The sequence below is a fragment of the Ostrea edulis genome, chromosome 8 (genome assembly GCF_947568905.1).
Source record: "Ostrea edulis chromosome 8, xbOstEdul1.1, whole genome shotgun sequence".
In the NCBI taxonomy this organism is placed as follows: Eukaryota; Metazoa; Mollusca; class Bivalvia; order Ostreida; family Ostreidae; genus Ostrea; species Ostrea edulis.
In genome coordinates this window covers 49165005-49192689 of record NC_079171.1, presented here as the reverse complement: position 1 = coordinate 49192689, position 27685 = coordinate 49165005, and the positions used below count along the sequence as shown (strand labels likewise).

The following is a 27685-nucleotide window of genomic DNA, read 5'->3' as shown; positions in this document are numbered from 1 at the left end:
AAAAAGAATCGGCATTGTTTAGGTTGTATCAAAGCAAGTACGTGTCCACAGTTTTACGTAGAATTGATACATGTACCTTTATATCTTAAAATCTTGCGGCATAAACTTTTGGCTGCCTCTACGACCGAAATTCCCGTTCCGTTCTTTGCTTTTAGCTTTTCAAATTCCTGTTCCTTGTATGTATGGCACAAGTTCTTGGTATGGGTCTCGTGGATTTGCTATAAAACGGGAAACACAGAACTGTCACTATAATAACATCCATGCCTATATGATAGGGAACAATGAATGCTGTCTGCATTTTTTTCTTGTCAGGTAGATATGTTGGTGTACAATACAAAAATGTCCAACATATTTTTGATTTATTTTCGATTGATTGATTGATGGGTGTTTTCCGCCACACTCAACAATTTTTTTCCGGTTATCTTGTGGCGCCGTTTTTTCATTGGTGGAAGAGAGAATCCAGATATAATGTTCCTGGGAAGAGACCACCGACCTTCCGAAAGTAAACTGGGAAACTTTGTCACTTACCAGCACGATTAGGATTCGAATCCGCGCCGACAGAGGCGAGGGACGGTGTGATTTTGAGCACGATACCCTAACCACTCGGCTACGGAAGACCCGATTTATTTTCGAAGATTATTGACACCGTTATGCAAGGTCTGGTTTTCATAATATACCATCGTACATCGAATTTCAAATTAAACCACACCTTTCATGAAAGGTGAAGATAACGAACAGTGGTCAATCGCATAACTCATATGCGCAATACAAATTAGAGAGTTGGAAAACACGAACCCCCTGGATATACAAGAGGTTCGATCGTGTGCCTAGAAGAAGTAACAATACCCTACCGACCGGCCACACCCGCCGTGAGCCCTATATCTTCATTTGTAAACGGAGTTATCCGTAGTCAAAATCAGTGTACCAAGAACGGCCCAACAATCTCATGAAACACGTCAGACAGTATTTGATACAATGATTATCGATTGGCAAACTAGATTGTTATAACGACCATATAATTTCCGAAATGCTGACTTTAGACGAGACCGTTGGAACCCATGTTCCATACACTTGTTTGTCGGTCTTCAATTAACAAGGCATATGGATGTTGAATATGAACGCCTAAACATAAACCATTCAAAGTTATGACTAACGTTATATTTTTCAACATTTGTTCAAAATCGACGGTCACTATTACCCGGTCAAATATATTTGTACTCGTGTCACAATTAGTGCAGTTGTGAATTGTAACGGCCCTATATAATATAATATAATATAAAACGCTAAAAAAGGGAAAAAAAGTCCTCTGCACCGGCTTACCGGGCAGATGACCAGCTCGATTGATATCAGTAATTGTATTCATACGCAAAAAAACAACTGATTACGTGACCAACTTTTTACATGTTACACGAAATTGAATCAGAATTTCATTAGTGCTGTCATATAAGTAAGTGTATTGGAAAGATATATACATACATGTAAATAGATAAATAGATAGATAACCCCTAATATTTTATTTTTTTAGAGAAAGTTCTCCTTATATGTATGATTCTTTTTTGTGGTGTTGTATCTGGTGCTAAACAGAGAAAAGAGAATGAAGCAAAGAAAACAAAGACATCTTGAATAGATGTTTAAGGTGTAATTTTGGAAGCAATGGAAAATCTGCACACAGGTGAACATTATCGGAAGTAGAAATAGCTATGAATCTGATAGTAATGTTCAATATTAAAACAGACCTTGTCAGCAATGTTTAATGCTGTGTATATCAATATCAACGTTTCTTAATTCCACAATTGTTATAGATTATGGTATGACACATGATGGAGTTACATTATACTTGTCTTATTTGCATTACATTGCATGTATCTAATTTTATGAATCAGACCAAACATATGACAGTTTGTGTCTCTGCTAAGTCAAAACTGGGGTAGTTTGGTAGGATATATATGCATTTATACTTTTTTCTCAAACTTTTATTTTCAACATTCACATATTTGATTTGAGGGGCTCAGTTTTAACTATCAATGAAACTTTTTGATATACTTGATATTTATTACCTTTGGAATGAGTCCATGTGTGAAATTCAAAGGAATGTTTATTGAAAAATCTCTATAACAATATATTTTTAAACAAATATAGGGTAGATGGTATCATTTAAAAACAGTTAGTGGAAACATCACAATTTTCATTTGAGGCCCAATTGTCTTTAAACATACAATCCAAGGATTTTGAAAGGAACTAAACTTCTCTCTCAAAATGCTCCATATAGTATTTTGGGAACAAAATAAATTAAATTTCATTCAGTCTTTCATTACAATCTTTATGTTTGGAAGGTGAAAAAAGGTATGATGTCGAAAAAGCCCAAATTTTCATCCATTAAGTTTTAACAACCTTCAACCTATCACCATTTGTTCCAAAACTACAATATCGAGCACTTTGAGAGAGGAATTCAATGTTAAAATTAGTATTGATCAATATTATTTTCAAATTTATTTTCCCTTTGGCATTGATGTAATTGTTGGTATGGTATGTGAAATCATTGTGTGGTGAATGTAATGGACTTTATCAGATTTCCTAATGGTAGTCTCTCCGCATCCTTTGTCGATATGGACAATATTATTTGCCGAACATAGTATTTTTTATGAGTTGGCCATATATGGCAGGGCTTTTACTAAAGAACCACAACACCAGCAAACTTGGCCTACTTTGGAAGAGTGATGGCTCAGAACATAGGCAAAAATGCTGAATCAGCTATTTTCTTGGTGGTACTGATAATGAAGACATCGTTAATCCATTATAGTATATACATTCACCTCGTTTTTAGTTTGATATATAGCATGGAAGAGCTAAACGTCTGTTCAGACTGGACTCGCTATCTCAGTTATCTAAATTTCGGGTATTGAAAATAGCTGAAAAACCTGTATTTGGTTTAATAATTGAAACCAACATGCCTGAAATAGGTGGCGCTGTATAAAAAGAACATGCGTGGGTATTTCGGTGATTTTTTGTTTTGTAAATGGAAATAGCACCCATAGGTGATGATCCGTGTACAATATCACAAGAATTAGTTACATGTGCTTCTGGACTGTTTTGTATGCTTTTTATACAACCATTTAAAGGCCATGGGCAAGGAAAGGACTAAAACGTCTCGAAAGTTTTCAACTTCACATATGTTTATAGAGATTATCATTGATATCTGGAAATCAATTTTCATTCACCTTCAATATCCACTCCATGTGGAGACAGTCCTCGTCTTCAACTTTACAGTTCTCACAAGACACAGTCTACAATAGAATGCAAATGTTTAAGTCTTTTAAAATAATCTAACTTTAGACTAAAATGGACATTAACGGCAAACTAACAACTCAACTGCATGACAAACGGGATGATTTCAGCTTCTCCATCGTCAACTTCCCACATTTATGTAGCAATATTCCAATATCACCTGCATATGGTGTTTATATATTTCAACTGATTCGATATGCAAGAGCTTGTTCTGGGTATAGTCAGTTTTTAAATCGAGGTAAGCTACTGACAAACAAGTTGATGGTACAGGGATTTCAACAGTCTCGATTGAAGTCAGCATTTCGCAAATTCTATGGTCGTTATAACGATCTAGTTTGTCAATACAACCTCGCATTGGGTCAAATGCTGTCTGACGTGTTTCATACCGATTGTTAAGCCGTTCTTGGCACACTGATTTTGACTGCGGATAACTCCATTTACCTGATCAGGATATGGGGCTCACGGAGGGTGTGACCGGTCAACAGGGGATGCTTACTCCTCCTAGGCACCTGATCCCACCTCTGGTGTGTCCAGGGGTCCGTGTTTGCCCAACTATCTATTTTGTATTGCTTGTAGGAGTTATGAGATTGATCACTGTTCGTTATCTTCACCTTGCACTTATCCGATTTTGATGATTTTTACAGACTATTCAAGATTGCATGTTCTTATTTGGAAATGTGTTATCCATTTCTTTTATACAGTGTGGAATGGCAAAGATAACGAACAGTTGCCAATTTCATACTTTCTATAGGTAAAACAAAATAGAGAGCTGGAGGAAAATTGACCCTTGAACATATCTTGATCAGGTAAACGAAGTAATCCGTAATGAAAACAAGTGTTCCAAAAACGGCATGAAACAGGTCAAACATAATCTGTCCCACTGATAGGTTATCTTGGCAAATTATACGAGCATCGAATTTGCGAAATACTGACTTTACACGAGTTGTTGAAACTCCTGTAACATAAAATTAAAAGATTCATGCGCAGAACAAAAGTATGCGTATCGAATCAGTTGAGAAATATGAACACATCAGCAAGGTGACAATCGAATATTGCTATATGAATATAGGAAGTTGAAATTGGATAAGCTGAAATCACCCTTTTGTCATAATTTTGAGTTGTTAACAAAGCAGGTCAACTAACAAAGGAACAAAATTCTTACAGACTATTGTTGGAAGACCTGATTACCAAAGTCTGAGAAGATATTGTCAATGAGGAACTCTAGAATATTTTTTTATTTCAATATCAGAGTACTTGTGCGTGAGATCAGGGTGTCTATAAACTGTTATTTCAGTTGACTGATAAATCGATACATGAATATTTCATTTTTACAATTCTCTGAATAGCCTTCTATCACCTGTTCATACAATTCTGGTAAGTCGTCAAGCTTTAATGTCACTCTGTGGTCCAATAAGACTCTCACATAATCACAACGGTTTGCTTTCATTGCTTCGAGAAGGAGAATCTATAACAATATATAATGTATCTTAATTTTAAAAAAAATCATGACCATGTGCCAGACTAAATGAAATATCCTTAATGATTGACAATTCAAATTACATTTAAAAGATCCGATATGAAAATGAGTCCATAAAGAAATAAGGTTATAGTATCATTTTCATAACCAATTTCCTTTTTCCATTAACATTTTACATGCAATTTCCAATTAGCTCTTTCAAAAATGGACCCCCTTCTTACTATGAGCAAATTGTGGCCAAATACAAGACACAACGCGAGCTAAATATGGTGAAGGCTTTATAAGCCCATCGTGATCAGGGTAGGATCTTCTTAATCGAAATGAAAAGGTGAATATTACGAATAGTCATCAATCTCATAACTCCTTTGAGGAATAGAAAATTAAAATCTGGACAAGCAGGAAATATTATACGCTCTTGCCACGCTTATTTAGATCTTGAACATGTTCATACGTGAAGCGGTATCTTATCCACAAAGACGTGGGACAGAAACGCCATGACCGTACAAAGTAGTGTTGAAGCATCCTGATGAGATCCTTATGGTCGTTGTTAAAGGGACTGATTCAAGATTTCCCCCAAAGTTTTCTTTTTCACTTTTAATGATCAAAATATAGAATATGTGTTTTAAAGAGTGCATATACAATTAAGGTCATAGAAGCTCATTTTAGAGAGTTTATTATTTACTTTGTAAACAAAGATTTTCGTATGTGATTGTTTACGAAATTTTCCAAAAAATTCGATATCGATCTAAGTTTATTTTATTATTCACATTTCAAGCATTTTGGGGATAAAACATGTTATCTAAAAGTTAAAATTTGTGACGATGCAAATTACGATGCTTTTTATTACAAAATGTATATTTCACTTGTTTGTTTGTATACATAAACATACTCAAGTCTTTGTTTACATAACAGAAATTTATGGCTAAAATATTGCTTTTATTCTTGCATTCAGAAGGTCAAAATGTTGGATGTCAACATTAAATAACTTATATTATATTACATAATATGTATCGCTGAAAACTGTGAAACTGTCTGCACTTTCACTTATTACAGATATGTTCATCGGTGCAACTAATTATCCTAAAAATAAAAGGACCCATACGGATTTAGATGTAAAACTTATACGGTACCCACTTTGATGCACCAGATGCGCATTTCGACAAAACATGTCTATTCGGTGATGTTCAAGCCGAAATGTTGAAAGTCAGAAATAACAATGAACTTGTGAGAGCTAACAGGAAAACTAGAGTGCCAAAACACTGGAGTCAAATTCGTCCAAAGATAGATATATGCATGAGGGAGATAATTCGTAATTTGAAATTAATTTTTCCGGATTTCAGTCTGATCGGGATGATCGTAGTGAAGTAAAGCAATTTGTGAACAGGGGTTAACAAACATTTAAGGTTATCCAATAAGAAAATAATGTCAATAATAAAGAACATTACTTTTATTTACTTACATGGCCACTCTTCGGCAATAATTTTAATTCCTGTAGTAGTTGGTATCCAAAGTAGAAGTAAAGCGGAAGTGACGTAGGAGAAGCGTACTTCGGGCTTAGTACATACGATCTAGACTCCTTCTTGTAGTCCTCCAATAGCCGATTCATCGTATTTTCCTCAAGCTTCACTGAATTATTGTTTAATAGTTCCCAGGCCACCGAGGATTTTGCCATTTTGAGCCCATTCATTTTAAGAATCGGACATGATGTATTGGGTTGAGAAGTATCTTCAGTGGTCCCATGATCTAGATTTTATCACGAAAATACGATAATACAAACTGGTTTCCGTTTTCTGTCCTTTGTATTCATTTGTAGCTTATCAAAATAATACACATATATTTTTATCTCAGAAAATGCATGAACGCTGCACTAGAATAAAACCAAAATCAAAAGTGTTTATGAATGAGTCGCTTTCCAAACAATATGATACTTTCAAATTTCTTATTAGGTGTAGTGGCCCGGAAATGTTTCCCGGATTCGTTTACACTTTATTCTTTCTTTATTGTTTCCTGAGCATATGTGCCCTTTTCTATGTTGAATTTGGTGTTTTTGCCTCCTAAAGAGTGAGTAAATTTAGTCTTAACCTTTATTTTCTGATGTTTAGATAGTTATTGGTATGTGTTACACATGTTTGAATTGTGCAATTCGCTTATTTTGTGCATTTTTAAAATTATTTATCTTTCGTGTAAAAATATGGCAGACCTATAATGTAAGAATTAGATACAATTTGATGTGAGCGAGAATTTGTGTGTTGAATTATTATTTTGCATCTTTGATATATCTTTGTGTACTTGTGGTTTTAGCGTTCCACCCTTGGGAAGATGAGGTTCGTGGATCAATAAATTGTTGTACAAGTGTCAGCTCATTTACAAGTATCTGCATTTGGTATGGTGCAAAAGTAGACGGCAATCATGAGTATGAGCTCGGCGATCTAAATTTGATTATATATGGTTGACGACAATTTCATTTTAGTTATATCTTATAAATGGGTAATGGAGGACACTTGAAAGTTTACTGTCTTCTCTCACTATGTACAGACACGCTTTATTTGAATAAAACAATGCGTATTTTCATGAAGGTGTCAATTTCAAAAGATTAGAATTTAAAATATGATAATGCATTTTAATTCTATTTTGAGTTTTTTTAAGAACTTCACTTTCTCATATATTTATGTTTAGATATCAGATATGCAGAATAATAATTTGAGTGATAATATACTTCCGGTCTTTTTCGTCAGAATTTTCTCCATGGCCCAGCAACTGACAACAACTTCACCAACAATGTTTGACAGCAACAATGGATCATCATTGTCCACATCAAATACACCAATCTTTAAAGATATTATTTTGATTAATTCACCGGGTGTTAGTGTTTACATTTCTATTATATATCTATATCTCTCAATATCCAATATCTAGGTAAATAGAAGAAACCTGTATGACTTTGATAATATAATACAGAATGCTTCTAAAACTGGAGTCAATTTCTCTTCGTCAGTTCCACAAAATAATTTCAATTTCCTTTAAAAGCATACATGGCGTATCTGAGCTAAATATTTTGATATGAATTTGAAATCAACTATATCTTGTGAACAATAGAATTAAAACATCTCCCCGATTGTCATCTCCCCGATTGTGAACTCATATAACTTTTTTTCTTTGTATACATTGTAATTATGTGGAATATTAATAATATCCGTCATTTTCAACTTTGCGAGACACGATCGTGATAAACGGAGTGGGAGCCACGTCGGAAGAACTCTTAAGTGTATACATAGATATGTCGACCTAACAAAATTGCGATTTTATCTCGTAATTAAACAACCTTTAGTGTTGTCGATAACTATGACATTGCATCATTAATACGGATACATTTAGAACAAAGACTTTGTAATAGTTTAGAAACACTGCATTGACCGTAAACCTAATATGTGGTATATATAGGGCCACATAATGGGCATTCACATTCATTTCAAAAAGTGAAAACGAAATGCACTGTAAAATCAAATCAATGCTAAATATTTGTACATTTTAAAATCTACGTTAACTATATTTCATTTATGTTATATACTGAAAAGGGTATATGGTTACCGTTATATTATGGATCGCATTAGATATACATGTAGAACACTTTCATCTCAATTTTTGTATACCGCGATCATTACACTCATATCATGTTCATCCGAATTAAGAAAATATATTAAAACCGCATTTAACAAAATGTTTCAAACCATATTGAAATAAATGTAAATCTGATTTGTTGGAAAGATGAAAGGTAGGGTAACGAGGGACCTGGAGGTTGAAAAGAAGGGCGACTTGGAAACAAGAAGACACACAATGGGTGTGGCAATTGATGCTGTGTTAGAGGCATGTTAGAGCAACAACAGGTTTTTGATGTATGTAATTAGTAATTTCAACATCCCTCTACACTCATAAGATCAGCGTGTCCTTATCTGAGTATATAATCACCTTGGGACATGAGTCAGTCATACAGGGGAAGTGATCCCGTGTCCCCAAGCAATGAGGCACTTAGTTAAGGACCATACACAAATGAAATTTATCATATTAAGGTTCGTTGTAGCAATCTAGTTTGCCCATACCACCTATCATTGGGTCAAATGTTATGTGACTTGTTCCATACCGATTGCTAGGCCGTTCTTGGTACATTGAATTTGACTACGGATAACTCCGTTTACCTGATTAAGATGTAGGGCTCATGGTGGGTGTGAGCCGTCAACAGGAGAGGTTTACTCCCCCTCGGTGTCTGATTCCACCTCTGCTATATCCGTTTGGCCCAACTATCTATTTGCATTGCTTAGGAGTTATGAGATTGATCGTCACCTTTTATTTAACATATACTAACTCTAATATAAATATGTTGTTCCAATCATCAATCATCAATAGGGTATGTAAGGTCTCCATGACAATATGTTTATTTTGTTCATTAGAGAACTGGGAGTTTAAACGAGGTAAGAAAAAAGGTTTTGAAGTTCATTGCAATCTAAGACTATAAAATTGAAACGTAATTGCAATTACAAGATATTTTCATTTTGATTAATTAGATTAACAAGCAATTGAAAAGGAATTGCTTTTGTATGACATTTTTAATGTAATTAATTAAATTCCAATTCTATTTCTAAATGAAAAAAAAATCAATCCATCTAAGTATCCATTTACGTATAATCAAAATATGCAAAAAAAAAAAAAAAAAAAAAATAAAAAATTAAAAACAAATTCGCATGCTTTCAGAAGCAAGTCTACTGCTCAAAGTGAGATTTCTTTTTCTTCAGCTGATGATGGTGGGTAAGGTTCATATGCATTTGTTCGAGACAATATCCCGGAATTTACTTCATGAAAACCATTTTGGATGCGGAATTTTTCTTTGTCTTCCAAGATCCATTCCATCAGAATCCCTATATGTAGGAAATGATCTTCCTTCATGGGATACATAGTTCGCCTTCGCCATTTTTTTGTTAAAGGTGTTCTGAATAAAACAGAAATCATTGTTAAGGCTTTATATCTCAAAAGAAGTAAAACTGTGCACGAAAGAACTTGACAATGCGACCTAAGAGTAGGATGGATAAGAACATCATATGCCGAGAAAACAAAAGCTATATATAAGATAACTCATGAGTTTCATCGGTATATCTGATAGATCTTCTGTCAACATTTTGGTTTTAGTCTGGTGCTGACAGTAAAATTATAGCCCATTACACAGGAGGGCTGCACAAGTACCATTTAAAGGAATACACCAACATATGATAGCTTTCTAGATCAGCTCCTATAGAATTGTATGAGAAAAATTGTAATGCATTTTGTCTTTGTGCCGTTCCCCTACACCAAGTAGTGTAAAATATAAATACCCAATACACCAAACATTCATAAACCTTACCTGAAGTTTATATAACCATGAAAATTGTGTAGGGAGCGCTTTCTCAGGATAATTTTCCTAAACGTTTCATACAAAGGACTGTCTTTAGTCATCCATATTTTGTCCCCTGCTGTTTCATAAATTGGGTCATGAGTACATGCGCTGACACCCATCTGTCTGTATAGTAGATCATGCTTATCCACCATGTAGTGTAAAACACCAACCCACACTCTTGAAAAATATTTAGAATTCATTAACATTGTAATTTTCACTTGCAGTCAATATAATGTAGGTACTGAGCACTGACAAAAAAATTGATGTGGCTTACACAGCCCTCTACAGCCCAGTAGCTAAGTACTTCATTACTTGCTTGAAAATATGGATGCATATTTCATTGCTGTTATAAAATTTAGAAATTCATTTCAAAATTAAGGATTATCTCCCTCACGCATAACTCTGATCTTAGACGAATTTGACTCCACTTTTTTGGCACACTGTTTTCCCCTGTGATAGCTCTAAAACTTCATTGTTATTTCGGATTTCAAACATTTCGGTTGAGCATCAGTGAAAAGACATGATTTGTCGAAATATGCATCTGGTACATCAAAATTGGTACCGTTTAAAACTTATACGGTACCAATTTTGATGCACCAGATGCGCATTTCGACAAATAATGTCTCTTCAGTGATGCTCAACCGAAATGTTTGAAATCCGAAATAACTATGGAGTTTTAGATCTAAATATAGCCAAAAACAGCGTGCCAAACAAGTGGAGCCACATTCGTCCAAGGATAAGAGCTATGCATGAGGGAGATAATCCTTAATTTTGAAATGAATTTCAAAATTTTATAACAGCAATTAAATATACATCCGTATTTTCAAGCTAGTAACGAAATACTTAGCTACTGGGCTGTAGAGACCCTCGGGGACTAACAGTCCACCAGCAGAGTTTTAGATTCACTTTTTATATGATATAATTGAATTTAGAAATCAAATACACACCATGAATTATGCTGCTTGCAGCTTTCCAAACATATAAAAATGGCTAACAATATATTAGGACTAATTTTGTAACTGTGTGTAGCTTTAATCCACTTCAATCCACAATATGCATGCAGTGCAAGCAGTTGGTAAATAAAAGGGACGTAGGTAGATGTACTCACGTACTTCCATATACCCACATATCCCAACAATCTTAATGTAACATATTTGTTGGACGGTTATATAGTTCATCGTCCCTCTTGGGAATTGTTCACTCATACTGGAACGTCACCAATGTCCGTGAAGGGCTGCAAAATTTAAACCTTTGCTCGGGGTCTACCGCCTTTGAGCAGGGAATTATCTTGTAAGTGTCATGATGCCTAAGTTTTCCCGGTCTCATCCGAAGGACCGCCCCATTTAGTCGCATCTTACAACAAGCAAGGGGTGCAGAAGACCTGTTCTAACCCGGATCCCAACAAGACGCGTATAAACAAATTATTGACTGAATAATTTCAAATATATGGATAATTTTCTCTACTCTATTCTTTCATTGTAAAATTAAAATTAGCATCTTTCACAATTCTATTGCAAATCCCCTTAAATGTATGAATAAGTCGTATTTACTGAAAGTCCACCTTCCGAATCCACTGCATCTCATGTATTAATATTATAAAACAGCCCTTAATTACTCCCTGTGTACTCACATGTAGCAATGCTTTGTCGATGTTGGCTATTTCCCTTAAGGGGATCCCCTTATATTTCCGAGGATATTTCTTTCAATCTAAGCTATTTCATATCACTCTTTCAATCTTTAATAAAATACGATTTGGCTTGTGCAAAGAAAAAAGAACTAAACATGAATCTTATATCAGCTGCAAAATTGTGAAACATTCTGCAGTTCAAACTAACCTGGACTGTTAATGAAATACCCAGCAACTTCGTGATTGGATTTCACCCTGTTTCGTCTTTCAGAATGGGTATACAATGACGATCTTCTCTTTACTTCTCTCACTACCTGTTTGTCCGTTTACCCCTTTTTCTTATTGATTCAGTTAGACTGCTAGTACCTGGTGGCCTCTCTATCTCTCTCTTTCTCCACGTTGCCATTGTTGTGTATGGTCCAAAAACGTATAATGTAACTACTTTAACACAGCGTTATTCAATTATCTGTCCCATGGCGTCCACAATGAAATTGACATTTAATGCTTAAGTTGAACATCCTTGAAACGCGAATGATTTCGACTGTGATTTGTGATGGAGTCACCATATCTTTATATAAAGCAATGAAAGTATAGACACTATCTTTTTGAATTTTGATCATCAATAATACACCATATATACCTGTAGATATGCCAATCAAATAAAACGACTCTTTCTGTGGTAACTATATAACAGTTTACGAATGTACACTATAAGTTCATGTTCAATGATTAAAACATATCTGATGTGAAAAACAAACCAACCAAATCTGTTTTCTTTTTAATTTCCTCTAGATATCCCTTCAATATGGCATAATTTGTTTCATCAAAGCGTATTCCAAACAAGAGGCTGGCTTTCTTCCGTAACACTTCTTCACTATACAAAAAAGAAATATCTTATTCGTCATATCTCAGCTATATTGTTTAATAAATTTTCACACAGTTAACTAATCCAAATCTAAATCTAAGTATTGCTGACATCTAAAGCCATACAAATGAGTCTGGAAAACTCTTCTCGCGACGGCCGCCCTGCAATTCTGCGATTGTTTAGTCCCGCCTTTTTTTTGCGATAACTGCATACTGTTTTTCCGCGAAGCATTTGAATACTCGATACGTTCTTTTCGCGGTTGTTTTAAATTATTATGGGTTTCCGATATTTAACTGCACTTTCCCGTATTTCTATAGTACCATGGAAGGTGAACGGATGGGTGTATTACTTTTCCATAAATTTTGAAAAATGTAATTTTTACTTTTTAACAAGAAGTAATTTTACGTGTCTGTAAATGAATATACCACTATTGTTTTAACCAAGCATTACGTTTCGAACATTTACCTGTGGCGCTAAGTTTAACTCATGCCATTATAAGATCTAGTGTGTCTGTACAATCTAAGACCAGGTTTCAGCAACAAAACACATGCGAGGCAGCAACTCCAGATATTGGAATAGAGCGCACTACAAATGGGCCAGTCTTCTTGTTACCATTACAACATACTATATTCATGCGCGCAATGAAATTCGTTTTCAAAACGAGGCTGACCTGAAAAATTTCACATGTGTATGCGAATGCGAAAAAAAGGAAAATACGTGGAAAGCAACCTTAGCAGCTAATCATTGTGTCCTGCAGTGTGACGAGGACAGTCGTCAGGGCACCGCAACACCATTTCATTCTTTCCCAAAGCATCCATCTGTTCAGGAAGCATGGATAATAATGGCCAGACGGAAGACAAACTCAACTTCCATGTCAGTTTTTTCACGTTTCTGACTCTGGAATTGCGAGAGATTACAAAAATTCCTGTATAAGACATTTAAAATAATACCTAAAATATAATTTTGAACTTTTTAAACTATTACTGTCTTATTTTAAAAGTACTCAGAAGGATTAAACGACATATTGCTGCTTTCAAAAAGGAAGTAAATCATGAATTGTTGAGTCCAAATTAATACATTGTACAGAAAATGAAGTCTAGTTTTAATGTGAACGTTTTATATCAAGTTTTGAAGGAAAATGTGTTGATAGCTCCACAAGTCAAAAGAGAGATTTGGGAAACTTATCTCATTGGAACTATTTCAGAAAACTATTGAGCTTTTATTATAAAATGCATCATTATGCACAATAGAAACATAATTAATCTATTTCCAATACCGTATACTTATGTGTTATATAGCTACAATATATTTAAACTTGTAAATAACGACTTGTGTTCATTTTGCAAAAGCTAAAGAGAAACAGTCACTCATATTTTTTTATGACTGGGTTTATGTATCTGCCTTTCGGAGAGATTTTGTAAAATGGTACAATTTAACATATTTACTTTAACCTTACCTACCAGCTTTGTTGGAATTGTCATTAATTATTTTAAGCGAATAAATGAATTTCATGCACTCATCCTTACTTTTTAATTTCACATAAGCATAGTAAAAACCTACATTGTAGCTGCAGAAATGACATCCACTGATGGCGATTTTTAAACAAAATGGAGAACAAATGTTATTCTTGGTAAAATAAAATATTTTATACTATTATTGTGTCCAAAAATAATGCAATTGTATTTATATCAATAATGTCAAAATCTTGGGAGTTTTCTTGACCCTCATTATGGATTTTTTTCCGTCCTACATCATGTTATATTATGTTTTTATCCATAATGCAAGGTGAAGATAACGAACAGTGATTAATCTCATAACTCCTACAAGCAATACAAAATAGATAGTTGGGCAAACATGGATCCCTGGACACACCAGAGGTGGGATCAGGTGCCTAGGAGGAGTAAGCATCCTCTGTTGACCGGTCACACCCGCCGTGAGCTCCATATCCTGATCAGGTAAACAGAGTTACCCGCAGTCAAATCAGTGTGCCAAGAACGGCTTAACAATTGGTATGAAACACGTCAGACAGCATTTGACCCAATGCGAGGTTGTATTGATGAACTAGATCGTTATAACGTGATCTATAAAGCACAATCTTGGTGGGGCCTGAAATCTTCACTCATGTGTCAGAAAATTCAACCACTGAGAAGAGGCCACTGAAACCATAATGTGCTGCATGTTTAGGTGTCATTTTTTTTTGGTCTGAATTTGAACAAAATTGCTATGTGTTTGCATCTATAATTTTTGCAGAATGATTTCAGTGCTAACAATTGAAATTACATGGTTTGTTTTACAAAAGAATCTTTCTTTCATAAGCTATAATGTTAAAATCGTGGAGATTTTCTTGACACGAATTCCCAACTAGCTAGCGAACATCGGTACATGATAAGCCTCTCTAATTACCTTATCAGGTTACCCGGGCACTGTTGATGTGGATGAGAGAAGAAGCTTTACAAGCCAAGCGTTTAGTTTTCTTCATTCTTGTTTAAAGTCAGCATTTTGCAGATTCTATGGTCGTTATGACGATCTAGTTCGTCAATACAATCTATCATTGGGTCAAATGCTGTCTGACGTGTTTCATACCGATTGTTAAGCCGTTCTTGACACACTGGTTTTTTACTCCGGATAACTCCGTTTACCTGAGCAGGATATATGGCTTGTGATGGGTGTGACCGGTTGATAGGGAATGCTTACTCCTCGTAGGCACCTGATTCCACCACTGGTGTGTACAGGGGTCCGTGTTTTCCCCACTGTATTTTGCATTGTTTATAGGAGTTATGAGATTGATCACTATTCGTTATTTCATGTTTCATTAAAAGCATGTCTCTGACAGCAACATTATGCAAATATGACACCGAAACACTTGACTTTGTGTACATAATATGCGAAATATGTGAAACACAAAGTATCCCGAATGATTGTCGGGTACAAATTGGGGACCCGAAGAGGCATGTCCTGATGCAAAATTTATACATATACAGTTGAGAAAAATTATACAGTGATACTGCTTAGAAATAAGAATGAATGCTAACTATGCAGTGCTGTATGTTGCACATGTATTATCAGAATTTTAAAATGAATATGCTAAAGAAAGTTAAGTTTGTATATGTAATGATTTAAGTAAGATTGCTTTGCTTTTACCTGTAACCCAGATAAGATGTTTGCAGAATCATAATATACCCTATTTTGGCGGAATGGTAAAGAAATGGGAAATCGTAGCATTTTCTTTTTTTATATGCAGAAACGCATTACAATTTGCGGAAACATGATACGCCGAAATGTTCGAATCTACAAAGTGTAACAACAACGACCTTGACCGCTGTAAATGCATCAAATTGGGAGCTAACTCCGACATATGAATTAGTGTATATATGTTCTGAGGATGTTTTGTTATCTAATGCTTTTTTTAAATTATGTTTTCGGCATCTGCTCGATTTTATACACTGCTCTTATCGAGTGTTTTACAAGACTTACCCTGATTAAATGACACTTCCCCATCACCATGATTCATTGCAATTAGTCGCGGAAAACAAAAAAATATAATCCCACTATGTTTTCGAAAAATGGAACAGCGCTCACAACTTCACATATTTCAAACTGCCTTTAATAATGACCTTAGTCTTTGACATTCAAAATCAAAAGAAACCGAAATACTTACGTGAAACAGAATTTGTACATGTGTAATGCGATTCATCGGTCTAAATATCTGGCAAATTATATTTCAATTAAACTATATTTTATTCACAAAGTGAATGGGATAGGTCAGCAGGCATACTCTATTTAAACCCTCTCCCTGGCAAATTATATACGACATTTGTTCTGCCTTGATGACGAAATTCGATTCTCCGTAGGAAATATATTTTATACCTTGTTAAAATGTTAACAATTTTCGTATATCTGTTACAGAAATTCTACCAAATTTAAAAAAAAATGATGTCATATTGAAATTGAAAAAATATTTTTTAAATCATTTTACACATTATTGGAAACCAGAGACATACTTTTTAATGATTATATAACTACTTTTGGTGACCAAATCCTCTACCCATTAACATTTTGAACACAATATGAATTGAATTTCCACTAAATCGTATTTCTATTTATTGTTAGATTCCGTCTAATGCATCAACCAATATTTCTCAATAACGTCGATTAGAAAATAGAGTAAACAAAGATTCAAGAATTTTTTAACAGCCTTAGTATTTCTATATTTGCAAAACAAATGTCCGCATCAAATCAAAATGTGTATTTCAAAATAGTTTGTGATTGAGAGAATAGCAGTCTTGTCGCTGTTGCTGAGTAAGAGATAACATTATTTGACAATGTTTAGTGAAATATTGCATGGTATCAAACTAAAATTGCATAATTTATGAAAGTGTCGTCTGATGATAAATATTAACAGTGCAATAAAACAACGAAAGTGGTAGGAATTTCAATGATTTCAACAAACTTGATTCTAAAGTATATCGGGACCCAGTTGCACCAAAATTAGTTAAGTTTAACTGACATTTAATGTCTAGTTAACACTATTTAATGTAATAGTTAATGACAAGTTAACTGATAGTTAATGTTAGCTAACCTGCAAGCAACTGGGTCCAGGAAATATTAATGAAAATTGAAACTGTTTGGTCCCATTTGCATTTTAACAAAGTATTTTAAATGGCCCATGATCCTTTCATATTTCAAAAGACAAATAAAAAGGAATTTGGTCTAAAAAGTTATGAGAAAAAGAAATCGTACTTATCCAGGTAGTCCAATATCAAATCGGCAGCTTTTCCTGAGCCTTTGATTATGATTACCGGAAGTTTCTTTTCCAGTGCATCACATATGTGCACAATGGTTTCGATATCCCCTTCACAAACAATGATTGCTATTGAAACAGGCATTCCTGAAATATATATATATATATATAGATAGAAAGATATATATATATATATATATATATATATATATATATATATATATATATATATATATACACAAAATTGAAATAGAGTCTCAGTAATCGGATACTAATATTTAAGAAATATGAAAAGAAAACACAGAAATCCTCCGTAAAGCTTTAGCGCTTTCATTATAAAAAAGCGTAAACTGACCCAAACCAGGTTATACGAGTATAACTTGCCCCAGAATTAAAGTCATTCCTTATCATTTAATGCAAGAGACAAAGATGCTAACCTTCGTTTATCAAAATGTACATACATTCGGAAAAATACAAGTCGACCAAGCCGCGCAATGATTTACTTAGCAACAGCGACACGAAGCGTCTAGATCTAGCTGCGAAGCCAAAGGTCGCCATCTTTAATCTTAGTTCTACGGAGCCTAACCATTTATCAAAATATTGTATCGAAAGTGAAGTTTATCATGATAGAAAATATGTGTAGATTATCTATGTAATGCGTATTTCGCTGCCCTTTTGAGATAGAGATCGACTTTGAAGTCGCTCATCTCCGACAGATTGAGAAAATACGCCAAATTACATTGTTTAGGCCTACCCAAAATAAATCTTCAAATATCAGAAAATACAATAATTTACGGCTTTCAACTCTGTGAAAACTTCTACTAAATGAAAACTTACCCTTGTAAGCAATGTTGTCGCTAATAGTAAATCCGACACAAGAAAATCTGTAAGCAAGTAACAAATAGCATCCACATGTCAATGTATCTGCCGTCATGTGATAAAAATGTGACGTATGAATTTTTTCTTGCTTTGTTGAAGGACAGATCAAGGAATGAAACAACGCACCCCCTTCTTTTCCCCAGTGAGAAATGTATTTCAAAATGAACAGGGTATGCTTACTTGGAAAATCATTAATTCGAATATAATATATTTGTTTTAATCTATCAATAGTATTATTCGACCATACATACAGAGAAAAATGTTTAACAAAAGTGATTTGCGTACAAGTAGGCCTAGATGCTAATATTGACAACGAGAAAACAGCCTGTGTATCAAACCGAAGTATCTTATTGTGCACGTTGACTTTCTATTCCATAGAAGTTTAGAGAGAGAGAAAAATAGTTCCGACATCTGGTTGTCCAGGGGGTGTGTCCCCATACCAAACCAGCTGACCAAACCAGGTTATACAAAAATAACCTGTGTTCCTCAATTGGAATTTGACCAATCAGAGACAAGGATACAATAAGAATTATATATATATATATATATATATATATATATATATATATATATATATATATATATATATATATATCCAATAATAAAAGTCAAGAAACACAAAACTCGAATAACATTTCACTGTTAGCGCTTTCGGCTTTAATGCCTCTTCAGGCAATATTATTTCATTTTATAACTGTCTGAATAGGCATGAAAGCCGAAAGCGCTAACAGTGAAATGTTATTCGAGTTTTGTGTTTCTTGACTCTTATTATTGAATGTATTTACTGTATCAAATACCGAATTCTTTTTACAAACTATATATATATATATATATATATATATATATATATATATATATATATATGTATGTATACATGTATCGTTTAGATCCTAGGGGTAAACGTAAGGTTGAGTGTTATAATTGTTTGTTTGTGCTTTATATTAAATATTCTATACAATTGCATCGAGAGATCCACTCTCCTTATAAAATATCTTAAACACTGAATGACACAGCGACTGTGTGGGATTGCATCAGTGTGTATAAGTAGCGCTTTAGGAGCATAACAAAGCTTCCCTTTTTAGGGAAGTCGTTGTGGCCGAGTGGACTTACGCACTGGTTTGACAATCTCGCTAGGCGGTGGGTGCCGTACGTCGCTAGTTCGACCCCGGGCTGGGGCGAAAATGTTCAGTACCTTGTTGTGATTATTTAGTGCTTTATATATATATATATATATATATATATATATATAGTTGGATAAATCTCCGATATAATCTTGATCATCAATTTATATATATATATATATATATATATATATATATATATAAACCCAAACCCATATTCTAAATGGATGTGATAGTGTATTGTGTAAATGACACTCATTAAAACACTGAAATCTATGTCTGATTTGTGTGATACAGATGTATGAAAATAAGACTTACTGAAATCCATTTTTTGACTGAAGAAAGATACTTCTTGCTCAGAGACAAACTTTTCAAACTTTAGCAAAAAACCGTCTCCATATGTAGCTTCTCTGTATTCCGGTGGCGATCCAGCGTCGATCGTCTAAATTATTCGAGGAAGTTTTAGTAATACATCTCTTTTAAGCACATATCATGACCAAATTTAGTTCAATGGAGTTTATTCAATTTGTTTAACGTATGATACATTGTTTGGCAATCGTTTTAATTCAGTTTTTGCGATATGGGATACATGTATAAGCGATATTGCATACACACATATGAAAACACTTTTAATTGCACATATATTTATATACATGTACAGATATATAGGCATGTGAAAGTGATATACATGCATTTGATTTAGGGATGTAAGGTTATGTCCTAAATATTATGGATTTTTCTTCATAGTTGATGCACCGACACCCTTTATTGTTGAGAAGACACTGAAGTGCAATATTGTCGATGTTTACAAAACTGTCAACATTCCATAAATAGTGTATTTTTCCCTCATCAAATTATTGTTGTTATGCTATTTATGTGTATACATGTCCTGGGGAAAGCATCCAATCAATCCCTGCGCTATTAAGGAAATACATTTTTGTTGTTCTTCAAGATGAACGTAAACGTCGACATCGTGGCGCACTGGCGGTATTTCGTAACTGTTGAACTAACTCTTACAAGAGAGCCACAGAGAATATATATACACACACACATATATATATATATATATATATATATATATATATATATATAGTGGGCTAAATATTTAGAGTGCACGACGTGGCCTCACGGAGCTACATAAATTGATGATCAAATCGAGTTCAATCACATAACATTTATTTCCCTACAGACTGTTTCGTTAGGGGATGGTTTCCCCTCACTCGTCGGGAGAAAAATGACATCTAACGAAAAACATCCGCATGGCTGAGTATATGTTACACAGAAACATACTGGATAGTTGCTAAGCATGATTACACACAGGACTGAGTAAATAGAAATTTATGGGAATGGCGGCAAGTGCTGACAAGTTCTGAACGCTTATTCAATGAAGATTTTTCGGGATGAGATAGTATAAATAATTTCTCTAGAATACAAAGGTTGCACTTTTTTGTAAAGTTTGAGTATGATGATGTTTTTCCTCAAATTTCCCACTTGATTTTGTAGTCAATGTATTTGTCTTTCAATGTCCATATAAATTTGCTGAGCTCGATGGTATTCTTTTTCGTGGGATTACGGATGAGTGTGGTTGGCGTATCTTAATTTGAATTCGGCGTCTGCTCGTTCCACGTAGCTCTCTTCTTGCCCATTATCGGCTCTGACTCTAGCTTAATACACTATTCCGTCGGCGCGACATTCACCGTTGAGCGGGCATTGATCTTTGTTTCGGCAATTACACATGTTACATGTATCTCCAGTCTGGCGCACTTGTTTGATTGAAGCGTTGTGCGAGTCAATTACAGTTTGCATGGATGGCATACAACTGTATGATATTTTAATAGTATTTCTGTTGATAATCGAGCGTAGAACATGGCCTATAGGGAAACACTCATCTATAATTTTGAGAAACTGTTTACCCACGTTTGTTTTTATGTTACTATCATATGGGGGTTAAACCATGTGATGTTACGGGAACGATTTCTTCTGCTGTTCTGTTTAGTTGTGGCCGATTCATCGTATGTTAACTTGTATTTATAGCCGCTTTCATCAAGTGCTTTTTGGTATATGCCACATGACGAGAGTATCGAGGATTTTTTTAGCAACCACTACTTTCGTTTGCATTTTCCTAATTATCTCCCCTTGTTAAAGGGTCCCGACCCTAGTTTTAGTAAACGCTCCATAAAAAGCAAAACTTTATATGATTCATAAACATTTTCACACTTATTTGATTGTTGACACATAGGTCAGAAGTCAACTGCTATGTAAACAAACTTGTTATTATTATTGTACATATTGTATATTTTTTATCTTGCACAGGCCAAAAGTCGGTTGTGTTTTTCTTTTTCTTTCTTTTCTTTTTTCATGTATTATTTCATAACGTTATATCATGAGGTCATAATGATCTTTGTCAAAGCGTTAATACAATCCGTCAGGTTTGACGTCATAGTTAAATCAATAATGTGTAACTAAGCAATAATGTCATAACTCTTGAAAATGAAACCGGTTGAGTTATTTTCGGCGTTCTAATTTTTCTTTATTATACTATTACTTGTGTGGATATTTACTTATATTTTGGATTATATACCTTGCATACCACTACACAAGATGCCGAGAGACAAAAAAAAAACAACAACGTTATAGTTACACAGTGGATGAGGATGTTATCAAATTTACTAAGGATAGCCTCAAGACAATTACAGAGAGACTGGATGAACTAACCAGTGACCTGCAGGATATCAAACAAAAACTTGAAGTTCGTGAAAACCAACATGGGGATTTAGAGAAAATTCAAAGTAACATAACAGGTATTAAGGATTTAATACAATCATTCACACCAGGGAGAGATATTCATCACCGGAATCAAGAAGATATTACATCAATAGCCGTTGAAATTTACGCAGATGCTAGTCCAACCGTGATACCTTCTGTAAAAAAAATCTGAAACAGATCCTGACGAAACCAGGGCATTGTCTGAAAAACAACGGCACATCCAATTCTGGAACCTACAATTGAAATTTAGAAGAATCGCCTACTGAAATATGTTAAAAAACACACAAAAAGCAAAGATATACAATATATGATTCCTTTCTGGACCACATATTATGCCACGCAAACTACACATTCTGGAGATCAGAGGAGAGCCAGAAAATCAACGCATAAGAAGAGAAAGGTTAGTGCTAGAAAATTTCAAAACTGAACGCTACCTGCTAGAAATGAGGGGAAAACACAATGAGGACAAATATCAGTCCATTGACATCAAAATCCAAACATTCTTTGAAAATAGAATGCCCATGTCCACTTTTAACATTCTTGTGAAAAAATGGAATGATGAATGTCTTTGTGAAGAACAAAAGTCAATAGAATAGTGGTCAAAATCAGAAACTTGGTTCCAAAAATATGAAACACAAGTTAAACAGGAACACAAAGACAAAAATCCTTTTATAAAATTAGGATCCTTCCAACATAGCAACAATAAGAAAATGGGACCAAACAATCAACAAACTACAGCAACATCAAATCGTTTCCCGTCACACATCAGTCCTATAACGTTATATCATGACGTCATAATGATCTTTGTTAAAGCGTCAATGCAATCCGTCAGGTTTGACGTCATAGTTAAATCTATTATGTGTAACTAAGCAATAATGTCATAAAATTGAAAATAACTCAACCGGTTTCATTTTCAAGATAACGCTAATTTTTCTTTATTATACTATTACTTGTATATTTTGAGTTATATATAGATATATATATATAACTATGACGTCAAACCTGACGGATTGCATTGACGCTTTAACAAAGATCATTATGACGTCATGATATTACGTTATAGGACTGATATATGTATATATATATATATATATATATATATATATATATATATATATATATATATATCTGTAATCTAGTTCGTCGGATTCGCCGCTTCTATTTGTAATAAATCCAAATTATATTATCAAAAAAGGGTACCTGTAAAGTGCGAAACGAAATCGAAGCGAAACGAAACGAAATCTACAGAAACGAAACGAAACCCACTGAAACGAAACGAAACCCACCGAAACGAAACGAAACAGATTGTATAACCGAACTCTTTTAATTATAATAATTAAAAACGGTATCTTAGGCCCCGTGAAAGTCACCACATATAAATAAAATTATCCTCCCTTTTGATGTAGGCTTTCGCCTTGACTGATACAAAGTTTTAAAAGTTGGAAAGGGAGGGAGGTGAGTAGGCACAAAGTACATATCCGAAATTGATTAAATACCATGTGTAATTAGTTTTGGTCCATAAATTTCAGAACGGAGGGTTACAGTCTCATAGGTCAGAAGTCTGGGGAAACACACTAAACGAGGGTGGGGTCGCCGGCGTTGGATCCACCTTTGGGCATAATACATGTTTCAGTATTTTTGCTCTAAAGACAAATCTATGTATACATGTGGATATTGTGTATTTGTATGTAGTATATCAAACGGTGGATTCTAAGTATGTCCTCCCGTTGTCCTTGTAATTTCTGCTTCCCTTGTTAATAAGCCTTTTGATTTTACAAAATGCTGACCTCCTCCTGATATTAGTGCATAAAACATTTCCGTTTTCCTTCCCGTTTTCAATTCTCTGTCTTAGCAACATCCTAAATGTATTCATATAATATGGTATACTATTTAATGTTTTTCCATTATTGAAAGTACTCGCACCTCAGCAGTTAGAAATTAAATGAGGGGTTAAGAGTTCTTTCTGCTTTCAACTTTCTCAGACACCAGCTTCTTCAAATAATGTGTCTATACCCAAAGGCGGATCCAACACCGGCGACCCCACCCCTCGTTCAGTGTGTTTCTCCAGACCTCTGAAATTATAACCCTCTGTTCTGTATGGATTCGAAACTAATTGCACATGGTATTTAATCAACTTCCGATATGTACTTTGTGCTGACCCCCCCCTTCCAACTTTTAAAAATTTGTATCAGTCTAGCCGAAATCCTACATCAAAGGGGAGGCGAATTTTATTTATATGTAACTTTCACAAGGGCCTAAGATACCATTTTTAATTATAATTAAAAGAGTTCGGTTATACAATGTTTCGTTTCGTTTCGGTACGTTTCGTTTCGGTGGGTTTCGTTTCGTTTCGGTGGGTTTCGTTCCGTTTCGGTAGATTTCGTTTCGTTTCGGAATATTTCGTTTCGTTTCGGTAGATTTCGTTTCGTTTCGCACTTTACAGGTACCCTATCAAAAAATGATATCCGCCCGCGTGTCCAAAAATATTTGCGTAAAATATGTTCGACTTTTTACAAGCACACAAACGACCTTAATGCATGTGGCTGATAAATGACATAATCGCGTGCTCTCGAAACATTTCCTAACAGTGTAATACGGTGGTTTAAGTTATGCATGATGTTTATCTTAATATTTACGATACTTCATAACACTGAATTGGAAGTTGTTCATTATACTGCAATCAAACCGCAAGCCGATGAACATTTTGAAGCGCTATTCAATGCCACTATTTAGACAGCGTACAATGTGATCGATAGATTATATATTGTTTAACGTCCCTCTCAAGAATAGTTCACACGTATGGAGACGTCACCATTGCCGGTGAAGGGCTGAAAAAATTAGACCTATGCTCAGCGCTTATGACCATTGAGCAGGGAGGCATCTTTATCCTGCCACACTTGCTGTGGCAGGGGTTTTAGTTTTTGCGGTCTCATTCGAAGGATCACCCCATTTATTAACCTTTTATGACAAGCAAGGGGCAATGAGGGCTATTCTAAACCAGACCGACAGTTAACGACAAATTCACACAAGGTTTGGTGATTATTGATTATGTGTGTTCTATTAAAATCCAAGAAGATGCTATTAAACAGCGATGCATTGGAGATTGCAAAACCGGACATGTCCATAGCAATATGCATATATCTGAATCAAAGTTTTGTAGAAATGAAACTAAAATTTAAAAAAATCAAAAGGACCTTATAAGTTAATGTTCCAAAGTATATACATTAGGTTTGAAAAAAAAGTCTTTAAAAATGACAAACATGCTGTCCTCTGTTCACCTCAATTTGATCCTCTGTATCCGGCTTCCAAGCAATCCTAACGAGTTTCACATGTCGCTCAATGTGATCGATTGGCGTTTCAATAACTGAAACCTGTGTATTAGCTTCATTCCTCTTAACTCTGCCACCGAATTCCATGTCCTCGTAACGTCTATAAGCATTGCGTACTATATCAGACACCCCATTTTCATAACCACGGTACAAAATCCATGATTCTGTAAAATACAAAATTTCTCTTGATTTCAAATCCTTTACATTCTTTCTGTGATACTCAAAGAAAATATATCGCCTTATTTCGTACAAAACTCTACTACTATTACTTACTAATTATGGACTAAGTTTTTGTCCCTTAATGCCGACTATTCGAGAGAGGCGTGTCGTATGCTTTTAATACAACTTTGTACCTTACGCAAGGGTTAATGAACGAGTATCGCTCCATTCCTTAAAAGTAATGGACCGAGGCCCCAAAGGGGCCGAGGTCCATTGCTTTTAAGAAATGGAGTGATACGAGTACATTGACCCACTTAAAATCCACCTTTGCTAAACTAAACTTTGTGCATTTTAATCATGTCTTACGTTTTTCATTCTTTTGTTGCATGCATTTATATCTACTTGTATAAAGGTTGACCTACTTTCCGAACACTCCATTCCTGAAAAAAAAATGGAGTTTTCGAACAAAAGAATGACGTCATAGGTGGATTTTAACATAGTTTCATATTTAAACTTGTGTGTTTATTGATAAAGAGGCAACGATGGCAAAACAGTCGGAATACAATGTATATTTGAATTACAACCTGAATTTTATATTAAACTTGCGCATAAGGAATTGAGAAGGGAGGATCTCGGACAGATGAAACCATAACTACCGAATGCTAATTCACGTTATAATGGTTTCAAATTCGGAAATATTAATCTCAATTATAAGACATATTATGGAAATTCAACGATGTCAAAATCCTAACTGTAACTGTGTAAAATGCGTTCAATCTAAATGCACAAATTTTAGATGTAAATGTAGAAATGATAAATTTAATTTGACAATTCTAGTAAGTATTGGTGCATTGTTAATCAAGAAGGTTAAGGTGACTGTGTGCATGTTCTATGTTTCTTTGTAAGGGTTTTTTGGAATTTAGAAATCCAGGAATGATGCTTAATAAACGGAGACGTCGAAATAGAATAACACACAACAAACATATGCTGTATGCTTAAGATTAATATGTGACAAAGAATGAAATAGAAACAAAAAACCTCAAACGGACGAACTTAAGGACGGGACGTACAGACATCGCTGTACCATAACACGTCCCGTCCAAAATTATCGTGGTCAATTCCTTTCAAACTTGCACCAAGGCACCCCTAGCCTAAGAGTTATAAGATAGGGAAATTGTATAGAGGTCATTGCTAAACAGGGAGAATAACCTGATAGATCCAGTAAAAAGTAAGTATCTAAAACAAGAGGTCCACAGGCCTTATCGGTCACCTGAGTACTAATGAAAAGTATTACTACTTCCAAGGGCTATGAAATCTAAAAAAAAATCATGTTCTGAATAGCAAATTTATATTCTAATGTTCAACAACAGTATAATAGAAAATGTGTTCTTAAAACGTCAATGCCCTCAACGGTGCATACACTGATAAAAGGCTTTACATAATATAACAGGGGTATTAACATTAAAACATCAAAATATATGACTAATTTGGACCCATCCTAAAGTCTAAACTCTGGGTTATGAACATCACCATTTTTTTGTACATCCTTTTCTGCTTCCCTGTAGTATGCATTTTAATTTTATACAGTATCAGCAAACTTTGATAAGTCCTTCAAATCATTAATATAATTTTGACACCACCGTGGAACCATACTCTTACACCTAGGATCATGCAATTTACTATTTTGGTAAAGGACTACCTACTTCTAAATATCCATTTAGTTTCAATTTAGCAGCAATAGCACCAAAGAAGATGTTAATTAACTGTTTTACACATAAACACTATATACGAAGTTTGACCCCACCCTGGGGTCAGAATCCCTGCCCCGGGGATCATGAAATTTACAATTTTGGTAGATCCCCTCTTGCTCTCCATCACCATGCATTTAGTTTTTCTTAAACATGTACGGTTCTAGAGAAAAATATTTTAGAAAATTGATCAATTTCGGGCAGTTTTTGCCCAGCCCTATGGCCCCAGGGGTGCATGAGTCCTGAAATTAACAATTTATGCCCCC

The 27685-nt window shown here is 34.6% G+C and overlaps 1 protein-coding gene across 3 annotated transcripts in view; it reads right to left on the bottom strand.

Annotated features, from left to right (window-relative positions):
- Nucleotides 1-27685, bottom strand: part of LOC130049160 (transient receptor potential cation channel subfamily M member 2-like) — an 84009-nt gene that overhangs the window by 43742 nt on the left and 12582 nt on the right. For 2 of the 3 annotated variants that reach the window (XM_056146377.1, XM_056146378.1), the window contains 9 exons: nt 25462-25676; nt 19736-19859; nt 17417-17564; nt 12574-12685; nt 7479-7590; nt 6222-6505; nt 4643-4750; nt 3219-3284; nt 77-218 (listed from right to left, as the gene is read on the bottom strand). In XM_056146377.1, coding sequence (XP_056002352.1) covers nt 77-218; nt 3219-3284; nt 4643-4750; nt 6222-6505; nt 7479-7590; nt 12574-12685; nt 17417-17564; nt 19736-19859; nt 25462-25676 — 1311 coding nt within the window. Of the gene's footprint in view, nt 1-76; nt 219-3218; nt 3285-4642; nt 4751-6221; nt 6506-7478; nt 7591-9607; nt 9744-10151; nt 10502-12573; nt 12686-17416; nt 17565-19735; nt 19860-25461; nt 25677-27685 lie in introns of those variants that run through there. The other variant, XM_056146379.1, reaches the window with a different exon arrangement.